The sequence below is a fragment of the Pteronotus mesoamericanus genome, unplaced genomic scaffold, assembly GCF_021234165.1.
Source record: "Pteronotus mesoamericanus isolate MK-2021 breed Mesoamerican mustached bat unplaced genomic scaffold, CSHL_Meso_final scaffold_36, whole genome shotgun sequence".
NCBI classification, from domain to species: domain Eukaryota; kingdom Metazoa; phylum Chordata; class Mammalia; order Chiroptera; family Mormoopidae; genus Pteronotus; species Pteronotus mesoamericanus.
Window position 1 is genome coordinate 28,171,458 of NW_026555313.1, and position 21,607 is coordinate 28,193,064.

The 21,607-nt window shown below is 40.4% G+C and overlaps 1 protein-coding gene across 3 annotated transcripts in view; it reads right to left on the reverse strand.

The window, feature by feature from the left end:
- Window positions 1-21,607, reverse strand: part of CCNY (cyclin Y) — a 341,523-nt gene that overhangs the window by 126,767 nt on the left and 193,149 nt on the right. Inside the window, exon 1 of one of the 3 annotated variants that reach the window (XM_054592503.1) lies at window positions 19,600-19,676. The exons of 1 other annotated variant lie outside the window; for it this stretch is intronic. In XM_054592503.1, coding sequence (XP_054448478.1) covers window positions 19,600-19,627 — 28 coding nt within the window. In that variant the 5' untranslated portion in view covers window positions 19,628-19,676. Of the gene's footprint in view, window positions 1-18,015; window positions 18,092-19,599; window positions 19,677-21,607 lie in introns of those variants that run through there. One more of the 3 variants, XM_054592504.1, reaches the window with a different exon arrangement.

A 21,607-nucleotide genomic window follows, 5' to 3' on the forward strand; every position in this document is an offset into this window, starting at 1 on the left:
GACACAAAATATTCAAAAAGATGATAAACAAGCACCTACAACCAAGATTATTCTACCTAGCAAAGCTATCATTTAGAATCAAAGGACAGATAGCTTCTCAGACACGAAAAAGATGAAGGATTTACCACTAAGAAATGTAAAAGGATATTCTTTAAAAAGAAGGGAAAAAATCAAAAATATAAATAAGAAAAATATCACAAAGAAAAATATTCTCACTGACAAAGGCAAACACATCATAAAAGCTGTGGAATGACCAACACTGAAGCTAGTACATAGATTAAAAGGCAAAAGTAGGAAGATCATGGGTAAATACAACAGTAACTTAAGGGTCACATACAAACACATATGCAAAGTAGTAAAAAATAATGATTAAAAGAGTGAAGGGTATGAGTAAAAATGGTAGTGATTTTATAATGTGTTCAAAGTTAAGTCACGGTCAACTTAAAATAGACTGCAACAAACTTAACTTGTTACATAAGAAGCACATGGTAAGCAATCCAAAAATCTACAAGAAACATGCAAGAAATAAAGACAAGGGAATCCAAATACAACACTACAGAAAGTCACAACATACCGAGAAGAGAGCAAGAGAATAATGAACAGAGAAGAAAAAAAAAAAATCAGAAAACAATGAAATTGCAATAAGTACATATTTATCAATAATTACTTTAAATGCAAAGGGATTAAGTGCTCCAATCAAAGGACAAATGGATAAAGAAGACACGATGTATACAATGGAATATTACTCAGCTAATATTTCATTTTGTTTTTCATTCATAGAAAAAGAATGAAATCTTAACCATTTAAAACAACACTGAATGGACCTGGAGGGTATTATGCTAAATGAAGTCAGAGAAAGAAAAATACCATATGATTTCATATATATTCTAAAAAAACAAGACAAGCAAAACAGAAACAGACTGATAGATACAGAAAACAAACTGACAGTTGCCAGATGAGAGGGGGTTTGTGGGACTGGGTGAAAAGGGGGCAGGGACTGAGAAGTACTAATTGTACTTCTAATTGGCAGAAAATAGGGGAAGGTAAAGTAGCGCATAGAGAATACAGTCAATAATATTGCAATTAACTTCTAATAACTATGTGTGCTGTCAGGGGGGACTAGAATTACTTGGCAAATTATATAAAAGTGTAATCACTATGCTGTACACCTGTATGTATATACATATTCCACACACATGCATGCATGTGCTCATACACACAATCACCCACATGCATACCCATCCTTATTTGGCATCACACCTACCCTGTGTGAGAACCTGTGCCATTATGACAAAAGTCCCTGCTCATAGAATTATCAGTCTGAGTGTTTGAAAGTTTAAAGATTATCACTCTGTCTGGTACAGTTCGCATTACAAACTAATCTCCTTCATTTCAAAATTGAAGATTTGGTGGTCGCTTTTCCAGGAGACTGCTTCATCCTAACATTACTTTCCTGTGAGCATTTTGCTCACTACTACTACATCAACTAGACATCAGGCAAGGAAGGACACGTAAAAGGTTATGAATAGTCAGTCTGTAGGGGAAATGCAGTCAGTCAGTCTCCCTCACCAGGCCCGATAAGCTGTATTCCCATAACCTTGATAATAAGCAGAATTCCCATAGCCTTGAGAATGGGCCTGCGTGTGCAGAATCACTCTGTTATGTAATTTCTTGGCATACTGCCAGCTTTGTGTGCGTTTAATATATAAGGGAGTTGGGACTTTCTGTGGTGCGACACACAGCTTGCGGTGTGCTGGACCATCCCACCCTTGAATAAAGGCATGTCAGGCATTCCCACAGCTCCCCAATTTTCTTCTGTCTGTCCAAATCCTAAGTGAACCTGCCTGGTCTTGAAAGGCTGCAAGACACAGTCCATCTGGGGAGCATGGGGTTGGGGGAGGGGATACACAGTAAGAACAAGATCAGTGCTGGTCCCTGCTCACTTCCATATTAGATGCAATGGAAGCACAGGAACAGTTTGACACATTGAAGACTATTTCATTCTATCCACAGTATTGGAGACAACCCCTCAGTGGCTTACATGTTTAGTCCTTACTCCTCTGCACAGCTGGCTGGCCTTGTTTCCCACTTCTCTTCGCTCTGTGCTCCACCACACAATATTCTTTCAGTTTTTCATGGGCTTGACCCTCTGGCAGGAACAACACTCTAGGTTGGCCCAATTGGTCATTCCTGCTTCTACCTCAAGTCTGGGCTGAGGCTCAGGGTCCTTGGAAGAACTTCTTACTTATCTAAGTCACTCACTTGGCATTCTCCACTTTCACCAGTCTTAGTATCTACCTGTGACATGCCCATTAAGTACTGGTTGAATGTGTGTCCCCCCAAATGTGTCCTGACTGCATAAAGGCCAGCCAAAGCATTCAAATGTGTTCTATATGTTAGCAAAGTACTGAACCAACACATGGATAGCTCAGGAAGAAGAGCCAAAGGCCAAAAAAAAACAAACAAACAAACAAAAAAAAAAGGCAGAAAAGGTAGATTCAGGGCAAACTGTGGAAGGCCTTGAGTGTCAGAACCAGAAGCTGTATTTTTCCTGTAAACAAAGAGGCACAAACCACTCAATGATGTTTCAACAACTGAAATCTGACTGCTGGTGTTTGCTTTTAGAAAGATGTCCACTGAAAAAAAATTGAAGGTGATGTGACAAGTTTAAATTTTTAAAAAAGGAGAATAGAAAAACTATGCATCAGATGAATTAAATTAGATAACACTTTGTTTGCCCTGCCATCAGGTTATTAAGCACAGAACAAGATGAAAAACGTAGAAAAGCTAAAAGACTGAATTCTGGTTTCTGCTTGGCCACTTGAGAAAATCATGTTATTTCTCTGCATTTCAATAAAATGAGGATGATAGTGACATTCTGATGGCTTGATGGGGTCCTGTGACAGTCCAGGATAATACATGCTAAAGTCAATGGGATTCCCAGGCCCCACATAAAAGCTGAGCTGGCCCTTATCCATGGGAGCTGGTACTACCCCAGGATAAGGACCATGTGTACAAAGATCAAATGTTCAACAATAATTAACAAACAAGCTGAATAATGGGAATAACATTAAAAAATGATCAACTGAAGTAGTTTTTCTCAACAACTTCAGGAAAGGAAATAGAGAAAACTGTCAAGGATCAACAATTAACTGAAATACAGGCTAATTCAAAGAGAAAGAATCTCCTAGCAACTAACCTCTCCTAAGAGGCACAAATTAGCACTATAGATGAAATACCAGAAACACCCCTTAGATGACTGATATTGTAATACCAGACAAATAACTAGGTCTTTTACTGATCAAATCTGTAACTGTAAGAACTGAACAATGTGACATGATAAAACCAGTAGAAAGACATTTGAGTCCCCTATCATTACTTAATTCAGAAGTCAACAAATTTTTACTGTGAATCAACTCATGCAGTCATTCTGTGCAGGAAATACAGTGGTATCTGACACTATGACCCTCCATTGTTTCAAGCCTGGGGTAGGGTGTGGAGCAGACTAGTAAGCTGGCACAAACAAGTGTTTTAATAGGGATACATGCCATGGGAGAACCAAGGAGAAAGTGGGATTCACTGAAGAACAGATTAGCAAAACTAAGGGGAGGTGAGGAAGGGTATTTATGGGAGAAGAACCAGTATATCAAAGACACAAATAGAGAGAGGGAGGGAGGGAGAGAAAGAGAGAGAGAGAGAAGCAAACCTTTTAGACACACTGTAGAATATATTAGAGAGGAAGTGGTGAGAAAGGCTTCATGGAAGAGTTGGGATTTTATCTCAAGGGTACGAGGAGTGGACTGACATTATCAAATACACTTAAGAAAAACCACCATGGCTGCATGCAGGGAAAAAATGAACCAAAGGAGAACAAGACTGAAGGATAGGCTATCAGGAAGAACACTGTGGCTACAATCCAGGTGGGAGGGAAGGTAGCTGAGAGTAGATGAACTTGAAGCTACTACACTAAATGATGAGATACCAGGCAAAAGCACAGGACAAAACGCAGACAAGGATCACATTGGTGGTTTATAGTGGGGCTATGCATAGAGATTAGCACAAAGGAGGGAGCGAACAGGAAAGACCCACAGAGGCAGATATGCTACTGGGTTTAACCTACCTCCTCTTAATCCAATTAAATCCCATACATTTAAAGCTGTGCCAATGTCTTAAATTGCTCTTTCCCATTTCCCTCCAGTCTCAAAGGCAGCACAGCCCGTTACTGCCTGGCACATGGAGATATCCAGCGAGGGTAATGGGTCCTGCACCTTCTCTGCCCACTAATTACTCTGAAACTTCAATGACAATGTGTCACTCATGGCCTTCCATGACATATTTTCTTCATTCATGATCAGGGAGGAGGAGATCCATAGCATGAATTTATATCCCAAATCAGGCTTATACCTGCTGTTTTCAAGCAAATGATAGAAAATTTTCAGCTCTGAAAGTTTTCTTTTTTATTTATATCCATAAATTCCCAAAGGAGCTTTTCTTTGTTTTTGGTCTTTTTTTTTTCTTTTTGTTTTGCCTTTTCTCTTCCAGTTAAGGATGTCCTGCCAAATTTAATCATTTTTACTATTTCAACTTTTTTGCAGTTGTGCTTGACATGTACTTCTTGAGGTCTTAGTAGATTATGTCATTTGTTTCAAATTGTAATCCCATAGCTTCATTGATTCTTCTTCCTTTCTAAACTCAGTGGTGTCAGGGTTTGATTATTCATCACCCTCCACTACCCTATGCCTCTTTAGAATCCGATCACTGAAAAGTCACTGGTTCTTCCTTCTGTAAGATTCAATAATGCAAAGCCCCAGCTTGAATTCCTCTAGTAAAGTAAGTCACTTAGAAGCCATGAAGACAAGGAACGTCCATCTGAGAAAAAATAGACAAACCTTCGCTTCCAATATGGGGAAACCCCAGTTCACCAAAAAAAAAAAAATTGCCTTTTTTGTATCTATTTCCCCAAACATGCCTACTTAAGAAATAATATAGCTGATATACAAAAGAACACTGAGGAATGCCAAAAATACCTCTCTTCTACTGCATTCCCCATACGAGGCTGCAGGACAAGGCAAGACAGGAAAGCCTGGTATAACCCTCCTGAAACGAATACGCAACTCTGCAATCTCACAAATGACCTGCACAGCTGGCCCCTAACTTGCAGAGTGCTTGGGCGGGGAAATGGCTGGTGCTTCTGATCTGAGTGGTGGATAGCTTTTCAATCCATCATCAACCCTATTATTCTGAAAGGGACCCCCATACCACCCCAGGCTCCTTAAGGAGCTGTTGTGGAGAGCAGCTGCAAATGACACGAGTGTGCCTCCAGCAGTGCGTGGTAAAAGCTGTGGTAGTAGGGACCTCACCCTCCACGCTGCTGCAAGTTAACTGCTTCCTTGAAGGTTCACAATGAGCCTCATTCTGGTTCCAGGCTTCAGAATCTCTTGGTTTCCAAGGGTTCTTGGAAAGTCCCTTCCTGAGGATCCCTTGAGGTCACAATGGCAAAGCACCAGTCAAGGGCCCAGGGTAGGGAGAGAAGTGGCTAAATGGAGATCTTAAGGAGTGAAAATATGGGAGAAAAGTAATGAACAAAAAGTACCCAATCAGAAGATGGGCATCCTGTGTTGTTGGTAAACCAGCTCAAATGCAAAAAGAAAGCTCCCCTTAATATGACTGGTTGCAAACAGCATGGTTTCTTTGGATCTAAGTGTGCCATATGTCTTATTTTAGTGAAAAATGTAAGTTCTGTTACTTTAAAATAACATTCCTATTCAATCATAAACATTCCTATTCAATCTACTTGTAGAAGCTTACAGCTGAGAAGCAGACTGATTTTTCTACTGTCAGGAACAAACTTCAGTACTCAGCTCCTTGAGGTACAGCTACTAGTCAAGCATGCCCTGAGTTTGGGGAATATTTGAAACAACTTACATCTGTGTAAAGTGAGGGATGAGGGGGCTGGAGTATGCTGTGGATAAAAACATTAAAGCAACAGGAAAATCCACTTCACAAAAAGATTTATTCATGCATTTTAGAAGCAGGATAAATTGATTAACATCAGGATGAGTGAAGTTACTAACACAAAAACAAATCAGACATTATTTCTACTTTGAAACACAAAAATCACTGAAATGCACACTTGGCACAAAGAATATACAGCATAAGACAACAAGAGCTCTTCAGGTCAAATTCTCATCAGGTGGTCCTATATATCACCCTAAAGAATGTGCTTCTTCACTATCAACCATCATCCAAATCTCAAGCACAGGATGTGAAAGGTGTCATCCTTCAGAGACCAGCAGCCAGGTCTCTGGTGGGCCTGGGAACTGTCCAGGTCCTAAGTCAGAGTTTCAGGCTAGCTCCAACCATATTCAGCACCACCCAGCCATCCCACTGCCCACACTATTCACATTCCTTCCTTCGTGTACCAAACTGGATGTCTGAGACCAACCTCCAAACACAAGTTCTTCAGACAATAAATAGTGTATCTAGTTCATCTTAATATACCTTAGAGTGCTTAGCAAGGAGCTTTATCATGTATGCTCAATAAATGATTAAATAACAAGTAAGACAAGTGAACCTGATCTGGTGAAATGAGGAAGTAATGAATAAGGAGTATTGTGATACTGTTATGTTATATTACTAAAAAGCCATATTCATGACACTTTAGAAAACTTTATGCACCAGAGCAGATAAACAGTACATACATTTCAAAAACATTTCATACTGATTATTTCCTCTGAGCTTCTGCTATTCTTTTTCTCTTCCATTTGTTCAGATCATGTTTGTTTGTTTTTTTTTTAATGATATTTTGACTATGCTATTAACAGACGTCCCAGTTTTTCCACTATGGCCTTCCTTCACCGAGCAAACCCCACTCCCTCAGGCCATCCTTACACCACTATTCATGTCCATGAGTCATGCGTAGATTCTCTGGCTACTCCATTTCCTATACTGTACTGTACATCCTACAGCTATTCTGTAACTACCTATTTGTACTTTTTTAATCCCCTCACCTATTACCCATTTCCCCATACCATCCTCCCATCTGGCAACCATCAAAACACTCTCTGAATCCATGATTCTGTCTCTGTTCTTCTTGTTTGCTTAGTTTCTTTTTTAGATTCAATTGTTGCTAGATATGTATTTTTTGCCAGTTTATTGTTTATAGTTTTGATCTTTTTCTTAAATAAGTCCCTTTAACATTTCATATACTACAATTTCATATAATAATTTCATTTCATAGTAATAATAGATATGGTGATGATGAACTCCTTTATTTTTTTCTTGTCTGGGAAACTCTATCTGTCCTTGAATTCTAAATGATAGCTTTGCTGGGTGGAGCAGTCTTGGCTGTAGGTCCTTGCTTTTCATGACTTGAATACTTCTTGCCAATCCCTCCTAGCCTGAAAAGTTTCTTTTGGGAAATCAGCTGACAGTCTTATGGGAATTCCCCTGTAGGTAACTAACTTCTTTTCTCTCACTGCTTTTAAGATTCTGTGTTTATCTTTAAACTTTGGCATTTTAATTATGATATGTCTTGGAGTGGGCCTCTTTGCATCCATCTGGTTTGCAACTCTTTGTGCTTCCCAGACTGGCAACTACTTCCTTCACCAAATTAGGTAAGTTTTCCTTCATTACTTTTTTCAAATAGATTTCCAATATCTTGCTCTTTCTCTTCTCCTCCTGGCACCCCAATGACGTGAATGTTGAACCTCTTGATGTTGTCCCAGAGGCTGCTTATACTATCTTTTTTTGGATTCTTTTTTCTTCTTGTTGTTTTGATTGGTTGTTTTTTGCTTCCTTATGTTCCAGATCATTGATTTGATTCTTGCCTTCATCCACTCTACTGTTGTTTCCCTGTAAATTATTCTTTATTTCAATTAGTGTATTCTTCACTTCTGACTGGATCTACTTTATGCTGCTGAGGTCCTCACTAACTTCCTCGAGCATCCGTATAACCAGTGTTTTGAACTCTGCATCTGATAGATTGCTTATCTCCATTTTGTTTAGTTTTTCTGGAGTTTTGATCTGTTCTTTCATTTGGGCCATATTTCTTTGCTCATTCTGGCAGCCTTTCCATGTTTGTTTCTATATATTAGGTAGAACTGCTATAACTACATGTCTTTGTAGTGTGTCCTAAAGCAGTAGATATCCTGTAGGGTCCAGTGGCACAGCCTCCCCTATCACCCAAACTGGATACTCTAGGTGTGCCCTTTGTGTGGGCTGAGTACACTCTCCTCTTATAATTGAGACTTGATTGTTATTTCAGGTCAATGGGAGGGATTAACCCGGGCCAGTCAGCTGCAAGGACTGGCTGTGACCACTGACCAACGTCCACCCTCCATGGAGGATCAGCTGTGCAGGTGCAGGGTAGTGGTGCTCCAACATGATCTGTAGCTGCCCACTGGGTTCACAGGCTCTGAGGTTTCCCTGGTGGTGCAGGTCAAGGTCAGCCCCCACCTGTTTTTTGCCAGTGGCCACCCTGCCTGAGTTATAAAGCAATCTGCAGATGGCTGCTACTTGTGCTGAGCTTGGAGATCCCCAGGCCAAGGCAAGCTGTGAATATAGGTTGACTGCTCCTCTTGACAGGCCTGCAGCCACTGAGCAAGAGGTACAGGGGCTGAAGCCTCACTGAGGCTGGCTGTTGCTTGTCTGAGAGGATTTAAAATGTTGTATAGCATGAGCCAACATATAACAACTGCTTGATACTTACTGAGTGTATGCTGTCTATCATGCACTGTACCAGGCATTTCACCTACATGCAGCTCAATTCCCCACAGTAACCTTGAAAATTGTTATAATTATCCTCAATATAAGTATATTTTTCAAAAACAAGGCTTGGAGAAGTTAAAGAACATCCTCAAGCTCACACAACTACAAGTGGGGTCAGACAAAGGCATTCTCCTGCTGCACAATCCAGCTTTGTCCAGGAAGAACCTCTGGCGTGAGAAATTCTATGTTTATGTCCCTACCGATCCACAAGCAGACAGCAGTATACCAAGCATTACAGGGGCTCAGCCATTTCCAGGCTGTCAGATGTTGTTTCAGTCTGTACCAACACATGGACCTCAACAAGTAATCCCTTTTATTTTTCCTTCCTTTCTTTTAATCCTTCAGGGTCTGGGAGATGAGTTAACTAATGACTCTTATTAAACCTGGTGTGACATAATGCCTGACATACATACAGTATGGAGTACAATGTGAGTCCACGAAGTTGCTCACCCACTACATGCCTGATTAATATTTGGACTACTGAGTATCTGCCCATCCCTCAACCGCCAGGCAAGTTATGGCAGGAGCAGGCCCTCGAGGGCTAAATGAGAATAGGAGATAGAGAATGCACAGCACCATCTTCCCAGACCATCTTCCCAGACCCTCTATCACAATGGGAAAAGTTCCAACAAAACACTGAATATTCAACTATATTACTTCCTGAAAACCCTAGAAGCCATAGTCCTGGCTTGTTGAAGCCATGCTGCAGTGCCTAGGAGGTTCTGTGGCTTCTGCTCCCAATACTGCCTTGGGAGCCTCTTCCCAGTTCTGCCTCCCACAGGGTACCTGCATCTCTTTGCATTCAACTGAGGAATCTCATCTGAGCAAATTTCATCTAATTGTACCCTCTTCTAAACAAAAACCTTAACAATCTGAATAAAACCTCTTTTTAAATAAAATGTGATGGATCAAACAGAATTTGTTCTGTTCCATGTGGCTCAGTCTCAAGGCTGTAAAGCAGTTTATTTTTCTGTTTGACTTTGCTGTCTCCTCCCACCACCCACCCACCCATGTAGGTCACCACTCTTCCTCTCCATTTTCTGTTTTTAATCACTAAGGGATGAAAGAGGAACCTATTTTGCTTGTTTACAACTGGATACAAAGGGGAGTGTGAGGAGTCCACCTAGGAAGAAGCCGACTGACTGCAGTGGTTCCTGTCAGCTCAGAGTGCTGACTCCCTGAAGATAGAAACGTTCACCTCCAGGCTATGCATCACTGAGTTAGAACTTGAGAGCACAGATTTTAGGACTAATTTGGGTCCCATTCTCCACAGGTCTCCTGAATTCTAGACAGTGAAGGCAACACACAGAGTTGATGCTTTGTTGTCTGCCTTTGCCCCACCCAACCAGGATGTAACTTTGAGGGAAGGGACCTTCTGTCATTTTGACTGCAGAATCTCAGGGCCCCGAGTGCCTGACATATATCTGCTGAAGAGAGGAGTGAATGAGTAATATACTTAATTAAAATTCCTCTCCCATAACTAACAACATCCACTATCTAGAATGTTTTATCAACTCTGTATGAACTGGAACAAATAAATTCAGATAAGAAAATTACAACAAACTGACAGCAAAAGTAACCTGTGACTCTCTTCAACCTTGAGAAAGGAAGGGCCACTTCATCACAGTAACCAGTCATTAAGTATGTAGCCAGTTCTGGGACCTTGCCCCCTCAAAACCTACTTCCCACTTGCAGCCAGCAAGGAGCAGTTTACAGAAACTAACCCCCTAAACAAAACACAAAACACCACTCTTTCCCTTGTAGGGAGGAAGGTACTGCTTCCAATTTTTTTAAACCAAAAAATACACATATATCACATCCTACTCTGTATCTATCCCATTTTTTTTTTAAAAAGGAAAAAGAGGAACAAAAAAATAAAATAGTAAAAATAACAGGTGGAAAAAATTTCAGAGACAATTCAACTCATATTTTTGCATTTATGATTTCCCTATTAAAGAGCTAAAAAATACAATCTGAGTATGTACAGGAAAATAAAGGTGTAGGATCCAAATGAAGATGAAATATAGATATGTTTTATGATCAAATTACTAATCAATTCTAGCAAGGCAAATCACCCATCAGAAGAAACTGAAAGCAGTAAGGAGCACAGCCTCCTGGACTAAGTTCTGCCCCCCCACTCCAGCCCATCCCCACACCAAGGAAGAAAAGACAGAAGAATCTATGCAACAGAGACCTGTGTACAAAATGACCAGGAGATACGACATGTCAAGAAACAAGAACAGGAACACTGACTATACACCAGACTGAAACAAGGCAGTTATCACCAGATTTCAGTGATGGGCAACGTCCAGAGCAGATGAGCAAAATTCTAAAAACTGAAATCATGGCTATACCATCAGAAATTATCTGAAAGTACATAAAGAAACTAAATAAACCAAACTAAAAAACTAAACATAAAGGATGGAAAACAGAACATATAATTCAGGACATATACAGTGGGAACAGCATGTAAGAAGCCTGGTCAGACAGCTTACAGTAGAAAAGTAAGTACATCCCCCCCCACCAGGATTTTCAGATGGAAAAGGACAAAAACCGTATGATTTCACTCATATATGTGATGTAAAACAAATATAAAAACCAAAAAAACCACAAATTCATACATACACGCAACAGAATGGTGGTTGCCAGAAGGGAAGGGAGATGGGGCAGTAGGAGGTAAAGGGGTCAAATATATGGTAACAGAAGGAGACTAGGCTTTCAGTTGTATAGATGTCAATTATATATGAAGTTGTGCACTTGAAATTTATATAATGTTATTAACCAATGTTACCCCAATAAATTTTATTTTAAAAAAGGAACTGGCTCACTACTTGAATCAGACAACATAATATAATATTAACAGATGACAGAGAAAAGAGAAAAACTCAGTCTCTTTATAGCCATTTATATCCTACAGAACCTGAGGATTACTTTTTTTTGGTCTCAGTGTCATTCTAGAGACCTTGTATGATTCAAGGCAGTCAAATTCGGAGTCATATCTGCAAATGAGATAATCACCTATTGGTATTTTACTCAGCTTCCGAACTGATATGTAACATATTTTGAGGGGAAAGAAAAGTTAAATCTAGAATTTACCTCCTACTTCAAACTGTAACTACAACTTGCTTTTCAAACATTCTGATTCTGGGACAAATAAAAAGAAAGAGAATACCATGGCCACCAAGGGCGAGTCACCTCAGGCATAAGGAACCACGATGGGTAACTAATGATAAAATCTGAGATGCAACTACCAAAGCAGAGCTGTTCTGAATTTAATCAAATCTGTTCAGAGGCATGGACAATAGGCAGCCAGATAGACAAGATCTGCATTCAGAAAAGCTACACGAGAAGATCCAAATCAATGTGCTTCAGAATCCTGCTATTAAAGATTTTCTGCCATTTTAATAAAACCTGAATTAAAACAAAACAAAAACAAAGTTTAAACAATCCATTTCATTTCTAAAGCTCAATCAATAACAAGGCCAATACAACAGACAGGACAGTTCTAGTTCTGTTCTGTGCTGTGGAATACTCTGATTAGGCTATATTGACAGAGACAGACAGAGAGACAGACAGACTAGGAATGCAGGAATCACCTCTCTGTAACTACTGCAGAGTGCAACTTTACAATCCTGAACACACAAGTGCACTATACACACACTAGTGCACACACACACTGAAACACTGAGGCACGTGGGTAAAATAAGAGAACACTGGGCTATGGTGTTGCAGCAAAGTGCCTACAGTCTACCATTTTAAGTTATCATTACTAGAGAAAAGAAATAAAGCCAGATTTTACTGGGGCCTTAAAAGGGTCACTCAGGTTTTCTGATATGTTAAACGGGTAAATAGTATTTAATAAAATATGGCAAAGCCATAGGCTCAGCACAAGCCCTGGCTCACCTCCTTTCAAGACCCTGTGTGACAGCAAGAGTTAGGGCAGAAAGAGGACAACTACAGGCTGAGCCCAAAGAATGTTAGGTGTGTTTGAGATGTCAAGGACCCATGGTGTACCTGCCCCAGTTACCAAGGCCATTAAGTGGAGGCACCAAGACTCAGAAGCACCCCAGGCAAGCTGAGCCCCACCCAAGCCATCTCTGGATGACTCCCAGTTCTGAGGTCTTGGTGCCAATCGGCTCATTAAGGGACCAGGCGAAGTGATTAGATTTGTGTTTTCCACTGATCCTTCCTCTCACTGCTTTGAAGATCTTCCTCCACTGACAGAAACCTTGCTTTTCACTTCTAACTGTACCCGCATTGATAATGCAGTTTGTCCAGTTTTTGAAAGAGCAAACAGAAGAGTGGAAAACTTGCTTCACTCTGATTTACTCCTGCATGTGGTGCCACAGCTTCTAGAGGGATCAACATCCATTCAAGTTCAACAGCCACTCTGTGAGACTGTACTTAAAAACCAGCTTGGTCGAGTCTCTCCCATAGACTGCATGTGGTTTTCCACTGGATACACAATGCATACTGGAATGGCTTCTGTGCTGAAAGGTGTAAAGGCTCCAGGATGCTGGACTGTGGAACATGGGGCTAAGACCTCAGAACTGGGAGTCATCCAGAGATGGCTTGAGTCCCACTTTTACCTCTAAGACTGGTGTGTCCTTGGGCAAGATACCTAACTTTTAATGCCTCAGATGTTGCCAGGAAAAGGAAATGCAAGATTCCAACCCATGCACAGAAAAAAGTAAAGACAGCCACAAAAAAAAGTCATGTGTGCCATTGGACTCACTATGTCATTTACATAGTACAGTACAGTGTTTCTCAAACTGCAAGATGAACTCTCGGAGGTTATAAAATCAATTTAGAGGATCATGACTCATGTTTTGAAAAAATGAAATAAAACAGAATTAACTGTGACCTTCTGGCCAAGATGGATGCATAGGTAGGTCCACTTTGCCTCCTCACCCAACCAAAAGGAGGACACCACCACATTTAAAAATAAAAAAATAACCAGAACTTCCAGGAAATCGAACTGTACGGAAGCCCGGCAACCGAGGAGCTAAAGAAGAAACATTCATCCAGACCGGTAGGAGGGGCGGAGATGGGCAGCCGGGCCTGAGAGGACATGCAGCAAGGCTGTGGGCTGGAGTACCAGGTGGCGAGGCAGCAGCGAGGTGGCGGCTGGCGAACTGGACAGTCCCACATTTGCGTGCGGATAAACTATGAGGAACAGCTCGGGAGCAAGACAGACCACCCAGTCCAGGGTTCCGGCGTGGGAAAAGAAAGCCTCAAAACCTCGGGAGGTAAAAACCTGTGGGGATTGTGGCAACAGGAGAAACCCCCAGCCTCACAGGAGAGTCCACTGGAGAGACCCACGGGGTCCTAGAATGCACACAAACCCACCCGCCCGGGAATCAGCACTAGAAGGGCCATTTTGCTTGTGGGTAGCAGGGGAAGTGACTGAAAGCTGACCGAGAGCCGAGCAAGCAGCACTGTTCCCTCTCGGACCCCTCCCCTACAGGCAGCATCACAATGCAGCAGCCTGGGTTGCCCCACCCAGGCGAATACCTAAGGCTCTGCCCCTCCCAACATAACAGGCACACGGAGACAAAGAAATATGGCCCAAATGAAAGAACAGATTGAAGCTCCAAAAATGGAGCCTAGTGGTGTACAGATAGCCAACCTAACAGGTGCACGGTTCAAACCACTGGTTATCTGGATGCTCACTGAACTGGTTGAGTATGGTCGCAAAATGGAGGGAAAAGTGAAGGCTAAGCAAAGTGAAATGAAGAAAAATATTCAGGGAACCAGCAGTGAAGGGGAGGAAACCGGGATTCAAATCAACAACTGGGAGGAGGAAGAGATAAACATTCAACCAGGGCAGAATGAAGAAACAAGAATTCAAAAAAGTGAGGAGAGGCTTAGGAACCTCTGGGACAACTTTAAACATTCCAACATCCAAATCATAGGAGTGCCAGAAGGAGAAGGAGAGCAAGAAATTGAAAACTTATTTGAAAAAATAAATGAAGGAGAACTTCCTCAGTCTGGCCAAGGAAATACACTTCCAGGAGATCCAGGAAGCTCAGAGAGTCCCAAAGAAGTTGGACCCAAGGAAGCACACACCAAGGCACATCATAATTAAGTTACCAAGATTAAAGATAAGGAGAGAATCTTAAAAGCAGCAAGAGAAAAGGAGACAGTTAACCTACAAAGGAGTTCCCATAAGACTATCAGCTGATTTCTCCAAAGAAACCTTGCAGGCAAGAAGGGGCTGGCAGGAAGTGCTCAAAGTCACAAGAGACAAGAAGCTACATCCAAGACTACGCCATCCAGCAACGCTATCATGTAGAATGGAAGGGCAAATAAAGTGCTTCCCAGATAAGGTAAAGTTAAAGGAGTTCACCATCACCAAGCCCTTATTATATGAAACGTTAAAGGGACTTATCTAAGAAATAGAAGAAGATCAAAAACTATGAATGGTAAAATGACAACAAACTCACAACTATCAACAACTGAACCTAAAGACAAAATCAAAAACAAAAACAAACTAAGCAAACAACTAGAACAGGAACATTTCTGATCATAGAAATGGCGATCAGAGGGGAAGGGCAGGGGGGGAGAATGGGGGAAAAGGTACAGGGAATAAGCAGCAGAAATAGTAGGTACAAAATAGACACAGGGAGGTTAAGAAGAGTATAGAAAATGGAGAAGCTAGAGAACTTGTATGTACAACCCATGGGCGTGAACTAAGGGGGAGGGGGATACTGGGGGCGGCGGTATAACGTGGAGGGGAATAAAGGGGAACAAACTGGGACAACTGTAATAGCATAATCAATAAAATATATATTTCAAAAAAGAAATTTATTAAATTTTAAAAATAAACAATGAAATAAAAAAAATTTAGACATAATAAATGATATGGAGTCATAAGGATAAATATTGTTTCAAATGTGTTTATGAATATAAAATCGAGATTTGTATTCAAGTATAAAATGTATTTTCTTACTGTAGGTCACAGAGTAATAACTGGAAAGCCACAAGTACATCAGTAAAACACCAATATGGTTATTACTAGAGAAAATATGCTCAACTGCAAAAAGCCTTAAAGATATCAGATTTCTTTCACCTACCGATGAAAATTTTTTAAAAGATCTAGTCACTTGAGAGAAGAAAGTAATTAAACACAGTAGTCAAAATAAGCTATCATATGCTGCTCAATTTAGGCATCCATTGAGTAGCTTTAACTAATTCAAATATTAGTATCATGTATTTTCTCACATAGTAATTTTGTAGATTGCATCAGAAACTTTAGGTCATTAGTTCCATTACTGGGATTGTATGCTTGTGAGATGCCAGATGGGCAGACAAGGCTTTAAGGCCAAAGATATCCACTACTGCGTTATTTATAGAAGGAAAAAGAAAACAATAAATAACATAAATGTGCAGTAATAAGGGACAAATAAGCAGGTGGCAAATTTACTATACAGGAAATTTTGTAACTACTAAAAATAATAAAAATGTTTATAATGTGGAAGAAAAGGAGCCACAAGTGAAACATGATAATCTCAGGGGAGACCTGTATGGCAGACTTAAAACCTCAGAGACCTAAAGTAAAGGCACAGGATTGTATGAAATTAAAACTTTCTAATTAAAAGCAGTTCATGGCTCGCAGTCATGTCCTTGGCTAGAATCTTCCTTAACAAAAGTCAATCTTTACCTGAATTGAGCCTATTTGTGTGTCTATGATAATACACCTTTGGAATGTCAAATTCCTGGACCCCTCAAAGTACAGGCACTACACCAGAGGGAGACCACAAATCTCCTTACTGTTGTTATCATGTTAACTGTTGACTGTTAATTATCCTGAATCCAACTATGAAAAAGAGGTATGAGTCTATCACTTTACTTTTTATCCTCTCACACTTTGCTTTCTCCCACCTCCTTATTTATCACCAATGGATTTCATGTAACCCATTTATGTTCTCCCTTTTAATTGAAATATATAAAAAGGGTGCTAAACTGCCATTGTCTGCAGCATTTTCTGAATTTGTTGAGGTTTTGCTTCCTGGCAACTGTCTTTGGCTTGGCTCAAATAAACACATAAATTTTCTTACAGGTTTGGACATTACTTATGGAGAGAATAATATGTTCAGTGTGTTTGTAATTGAGGAATACTTCTATTTGTCATGCTAAGTGAAATATAAAGGGAGATCCACGATGGCATCAGAGAAGGTGAAAGCTACACAAACCCCTCCAAGGAAAAAACTGAAATTACAACTAAATTATAGAAAAAATCATCCTGAATAACCAACTGAACACAAGTTGGAAAAAAGCCTTATAACCAAGGACCTACGGAAGAAACTATGTCACCACAATGAGCCTGATAGAAGTGTGGAGGGCTTCTACTCCAAGAGGGCTGGCTGGGCTCCCAAAAGTGGCAACTGTATTACCCAAGGGATATTTCAGTGGCTAGGGGTTCCCCCTGAGAAGTGTGGGGTCAAAACTCCAAGCTGGGCTCCCCAGGCTACAACACCAGAACCAGGAAAGAAACCCAGACAACATCTACCTGTGAAAAGTAGCAGGGTTTCGGTCTGCCATGGAGAGACGGCTAGAGACACAGAGAGCCTATTAAAGTGCCAACGCACACAATTTCACTTGCAGTTAGTTACCCAGGCCTGTGGCTGAGGGAGTGCAGAGTGGCCTAGAGATGGGTGAGGAGAATCTGAGGATGGTGGCTTTGCAGAGAGAGCTCAACAGTCAGCTGACAGGATGCCTGTGCTGAGTCATTCCCTCCTCTGCAGGAGGAATAATTCTCAAGCAGAACGATCCCCTCCAAATGGCATCAGCCTGGAGGGAAGCAATAGTCACATCCACAAGAATTACCCTGCCCCATTGTGCGGTGGTTAAGCCCTGCTGCTGAAACATACAGCTGGAGGCACTTTCAGTGATTACACCTAACAGAAAGCCTGTAGACAAAGCTGAATATCTGGGGGCTCTGAGACTTAGCTCAGGGGTCCCCAACCTCTGGGCCACAGATGGATATCAGTCCGGGTGTGTTAGGAACTGGGCCACACAGCAGAAGGTGAGCCTGAATGCAATGCACTTAAATCATCCCGAAATCATCACTCCCACCCCACTTCACAGAAAAATCATCTTCCACAAAACCAGTCTCTGGTGCCAAAAGGGCTGAGGATCACTGCTTTAGCTGATCCTCCCCAAGGCTCAATGCAGGTAAAAGCCAGCCCTGGTGCACAGCTTGGTTTTTTCAAACAACTAGGCCCAGCAGAGGGAGTCACATACTGTGGATCACTGATGGCTCCAAACAGGTTGCCCAGGTCCAGTCACAGTCAGCGTCTAACAGAGGACTGCACCAGAGTCTTTGCAGATCCACCTAATACATAGAAACAAACACAAAGAGGTAGCCAAAATGGGAAGACAAAGAAATAAGCCCAAAATTTCTCTAGAAGAGTTCAATGAAATGGAAGCAAGCAATTTATCAGATATAGAAGTTAGAGTAATGATTATGTGGACACTCAACAACATAAAGAAAGATACAGAAGCCATGAAAAAGGACCATTCAGAAATAAAGAATGTAATACTGGAAAGAAATAATACATTTGAAGGAATAAAGAGTAGGTTAGAAGAAGCAGACGACTGAATCAGTGATTTGGAAGACAAGGTGTAAAGAACACCCAAGCAGAGGAGCAAAAACAAAAAAGAATTTATAAAAGGCGGAGTTTAAGAAATCTTTGGCATAGTAATAACATCCCAAACATATTCCTAAATATGTTGCTTTGGGAAACATAACAACATCCACATCATGGCAGTACCAGAGGAGAAGAGAGTAAGAGATTGAAAACCTATTTGAAGAAATAATGGCTGAAAACTTCCCTCATTTGGTAAAGGAAGAAGACACACAAGTGTAAGAAGCACAGGGAACCCAAACACGATGGACCCAAAGAGGCCCACACCAAGACACATCATAATTAATATGGCATAGCTAAAGACAAAGAATACTAAAAGCTGCAAGAGTAAAGCAGTTACCTAAAGAGGAACTCCCATAAGACTGTCATCTGATTTCTCTACAGAAACATTTTAGGCCAGAAGGAATTGGCATGAAATATCCAAGGTGATGAAATGCAAGGACCCAAAACGAAGGCAACTTCACCCAGCAAGGCTGTCGTTTAAAACTGAAGGAGAGCTGTGGCTGGATTGAGTGCCAGCCCACGAACCAAAGGGTCACCAGTTCAATTTCCAGTCAGGGCGCATGCCTGGGTTGTGTGCCAGGCTCCCAGTCGGGGGTGCACAAGAGGCAACCATACACTGACGTTTCTGTCCCTCTATTTCTACCTCCCTTCCTGCTCCTAAAAATAAATAAAAACTTTTAAAAATAAAAATAAAATAAAATTGGAGGAGAAATTAAGAGCTTCCCAAACAAAAAAAAAAGCTAAGGGTGTTTCTACCACTAAACCAGTATTGCAAAAAATGTTCAGGGCTTTTTTGAAAAAGAAAAAAAAAAAAAAATACCAGCCCTGACTGGTGTGGCTCAGGGGATTGGACATCATCCTGCAAACAGGATGGTATCTGGTTCGATTCCTATTCAGGGCACATGCAAGAGGCAACTAATTGATGTTTCTTTCTCTTTCTTTTTCCCTTTCCCTCTCCCTAAAAATAAATAAATAAAAGTTAAAAAAAAAAAAACAGGAAAATAGTTAAAAAATAAAATGGCAATAAATGTGTATCTATCAATAATCACTTTAAACATAAATGCTTAAATGCTACAATCAAAGGCATAGGGTAGCTGAATAAATAAGAAAACAAGAACTATGTACGAGGTCCATCCAGAAAGTATCCAGCCATGTACTATGAAAAAGAGACACTTACTGAAGAAGATACAAGGAGCATTGTACATAGCACAATGACGACTCAGTCTCCTTCAAAGTATGCACCTTGAGACCTCACACAGCTTTCTCAATCACCATCAGCTGCGCCATCATATTATCCTGAATCTCATCAACAGTCTGAAATCTCTTCCGTTTCAAAGATGATTTTAGTTTCAGGAAAATCCAGAAGTCACAAATCCATAGGGGAGTGTGCTGAACAACCTGGGTGATTTGATGTTCTGCCAAAATGCTCTGCATGAGACATAATGCATGAGTGGGCGTGTTATTGTGATGAAGCTGCCAATCACCAGTTGCCCTAGCTGCAGCCTTCTGAATCATCCAAATAGTTTCGATGGAGGAATGTTCAAGTTTAATGTAAAATCTGATGCAGATTCGTTGCTCCACTTGCTCAGTCATTTTGAATGCAATGGCCATACAGTACACATGCTCATTCAACAGCATCTACCACACCCACTGCCTAGTACAGTGAAGTTGTCATTGTTCATGCAAGTGCATTCCAATCAACTCTCCCTGGGTGCTAGCTTAAATCGGTGTCACAGAAACTGTTGTGATACTAACAATGGATGGACTTTTCCGAGACATACCTCATATGTGCTGTCCCCAAGACATCCAGCGCAGAACAGAAGATACACACAGACTAAAATTAAATGGATGGATTAAAGATATTTCACACAAATGGGAAAAAAAGCTGACGTAGCAATACTTGTATCTGACAAAACAGAGTTTAAAACCAAGAGTATACTAAGAGACAAAGAAGGATACTACATGATGATACAGGAAACAAACGAACAAAAGGATATATGTAACCTTGGTTAGCAACAAAGAAGAAAATTTTATCCTTTGTGACCACTGATGGACCTGGAGAACATTATGCTAAGAGAGGTAAGTCAGAGAGAGAAAGACAATTACCTTATGATTTTACTAATGTATAGAATTTAATGAACAAACTGAACTAACAAGCAAAAGAGAGACAGACTCATAGATATAGAGCAGACTGACAGCTATTGGGAGGGGGTTTAGGGGGTGGTGGGATCGAAGAAAAAAAGGAAAGGCCTCATGGACATGAACAACAGTTGGTAACTAGCCTGGGGAGGGTATCTGTGGAGGTGAAAGAGGGTACAAGGAGCATAAATAGTAATGGAAAATATACAATAAAAAATAAATTTATAAATAAGATAGCCCTGGCTGGTGTAGCACCAGCCTGTGAACCAAAAGGTCACCAAGCTCAATTCCCAGTCAAGGCAACATGCCTGGGTTGCAGGCGAGACACATGGTTGGTGGTATGTGAGATAGATGAATCTCTCACACATTGATGTTCTCTGTTCTCTCCCTGTCTTTCTCCCTCCCCTTCCCCTTCTCTAAAAGTAAATAAATAAAATCTTTTAAAAAAAGGTATAAATTTTATGTGTAGTGTTATAATTATATGTTATATCAGTTTTGGGTTTTGATTTTATTGTTTTGTTGGTCATGGTGCTTTTATTTTAAATAAATCCAGCTTGTAAAAGTATAGAAGAAAGTGCATAAATATTCACAGTAATTCTTTTGTATAAGGCAAGCATCTACTTTTAAAATTTCCCATATTTTCCAATTTTTCTCTAACAAGCATATAAAACATTCAAAGTGGAGAGAATAAATAACAAACTTCTTTTTAAGTATCTCAATGCTATAAAGTTTTAAAATCCCACCATTAAATTTCCAACCTCAAAGAACAAATAAATCTATTCTAAAATAGTGGAAACTTTAGCAGGCAAGTAAATGGAAAGTAAAAAGGGTTAGAGGACCTTCATACCACGAAATGGGAAGACAAACATTAAAAATTAAACAAGATTAAATTTATTTATACCTTCGAATAGGAATATTGTTTTATTCTAAGATAAGTAGGGTTATGCTTGGTTTAATGCAGACTAACCCCAGCATTACTATTGCTCTGAATGAACTAAGAAGCTACTTTGATTTCTGAGTAGGAGAAAAAAAGTCTGTACCACATT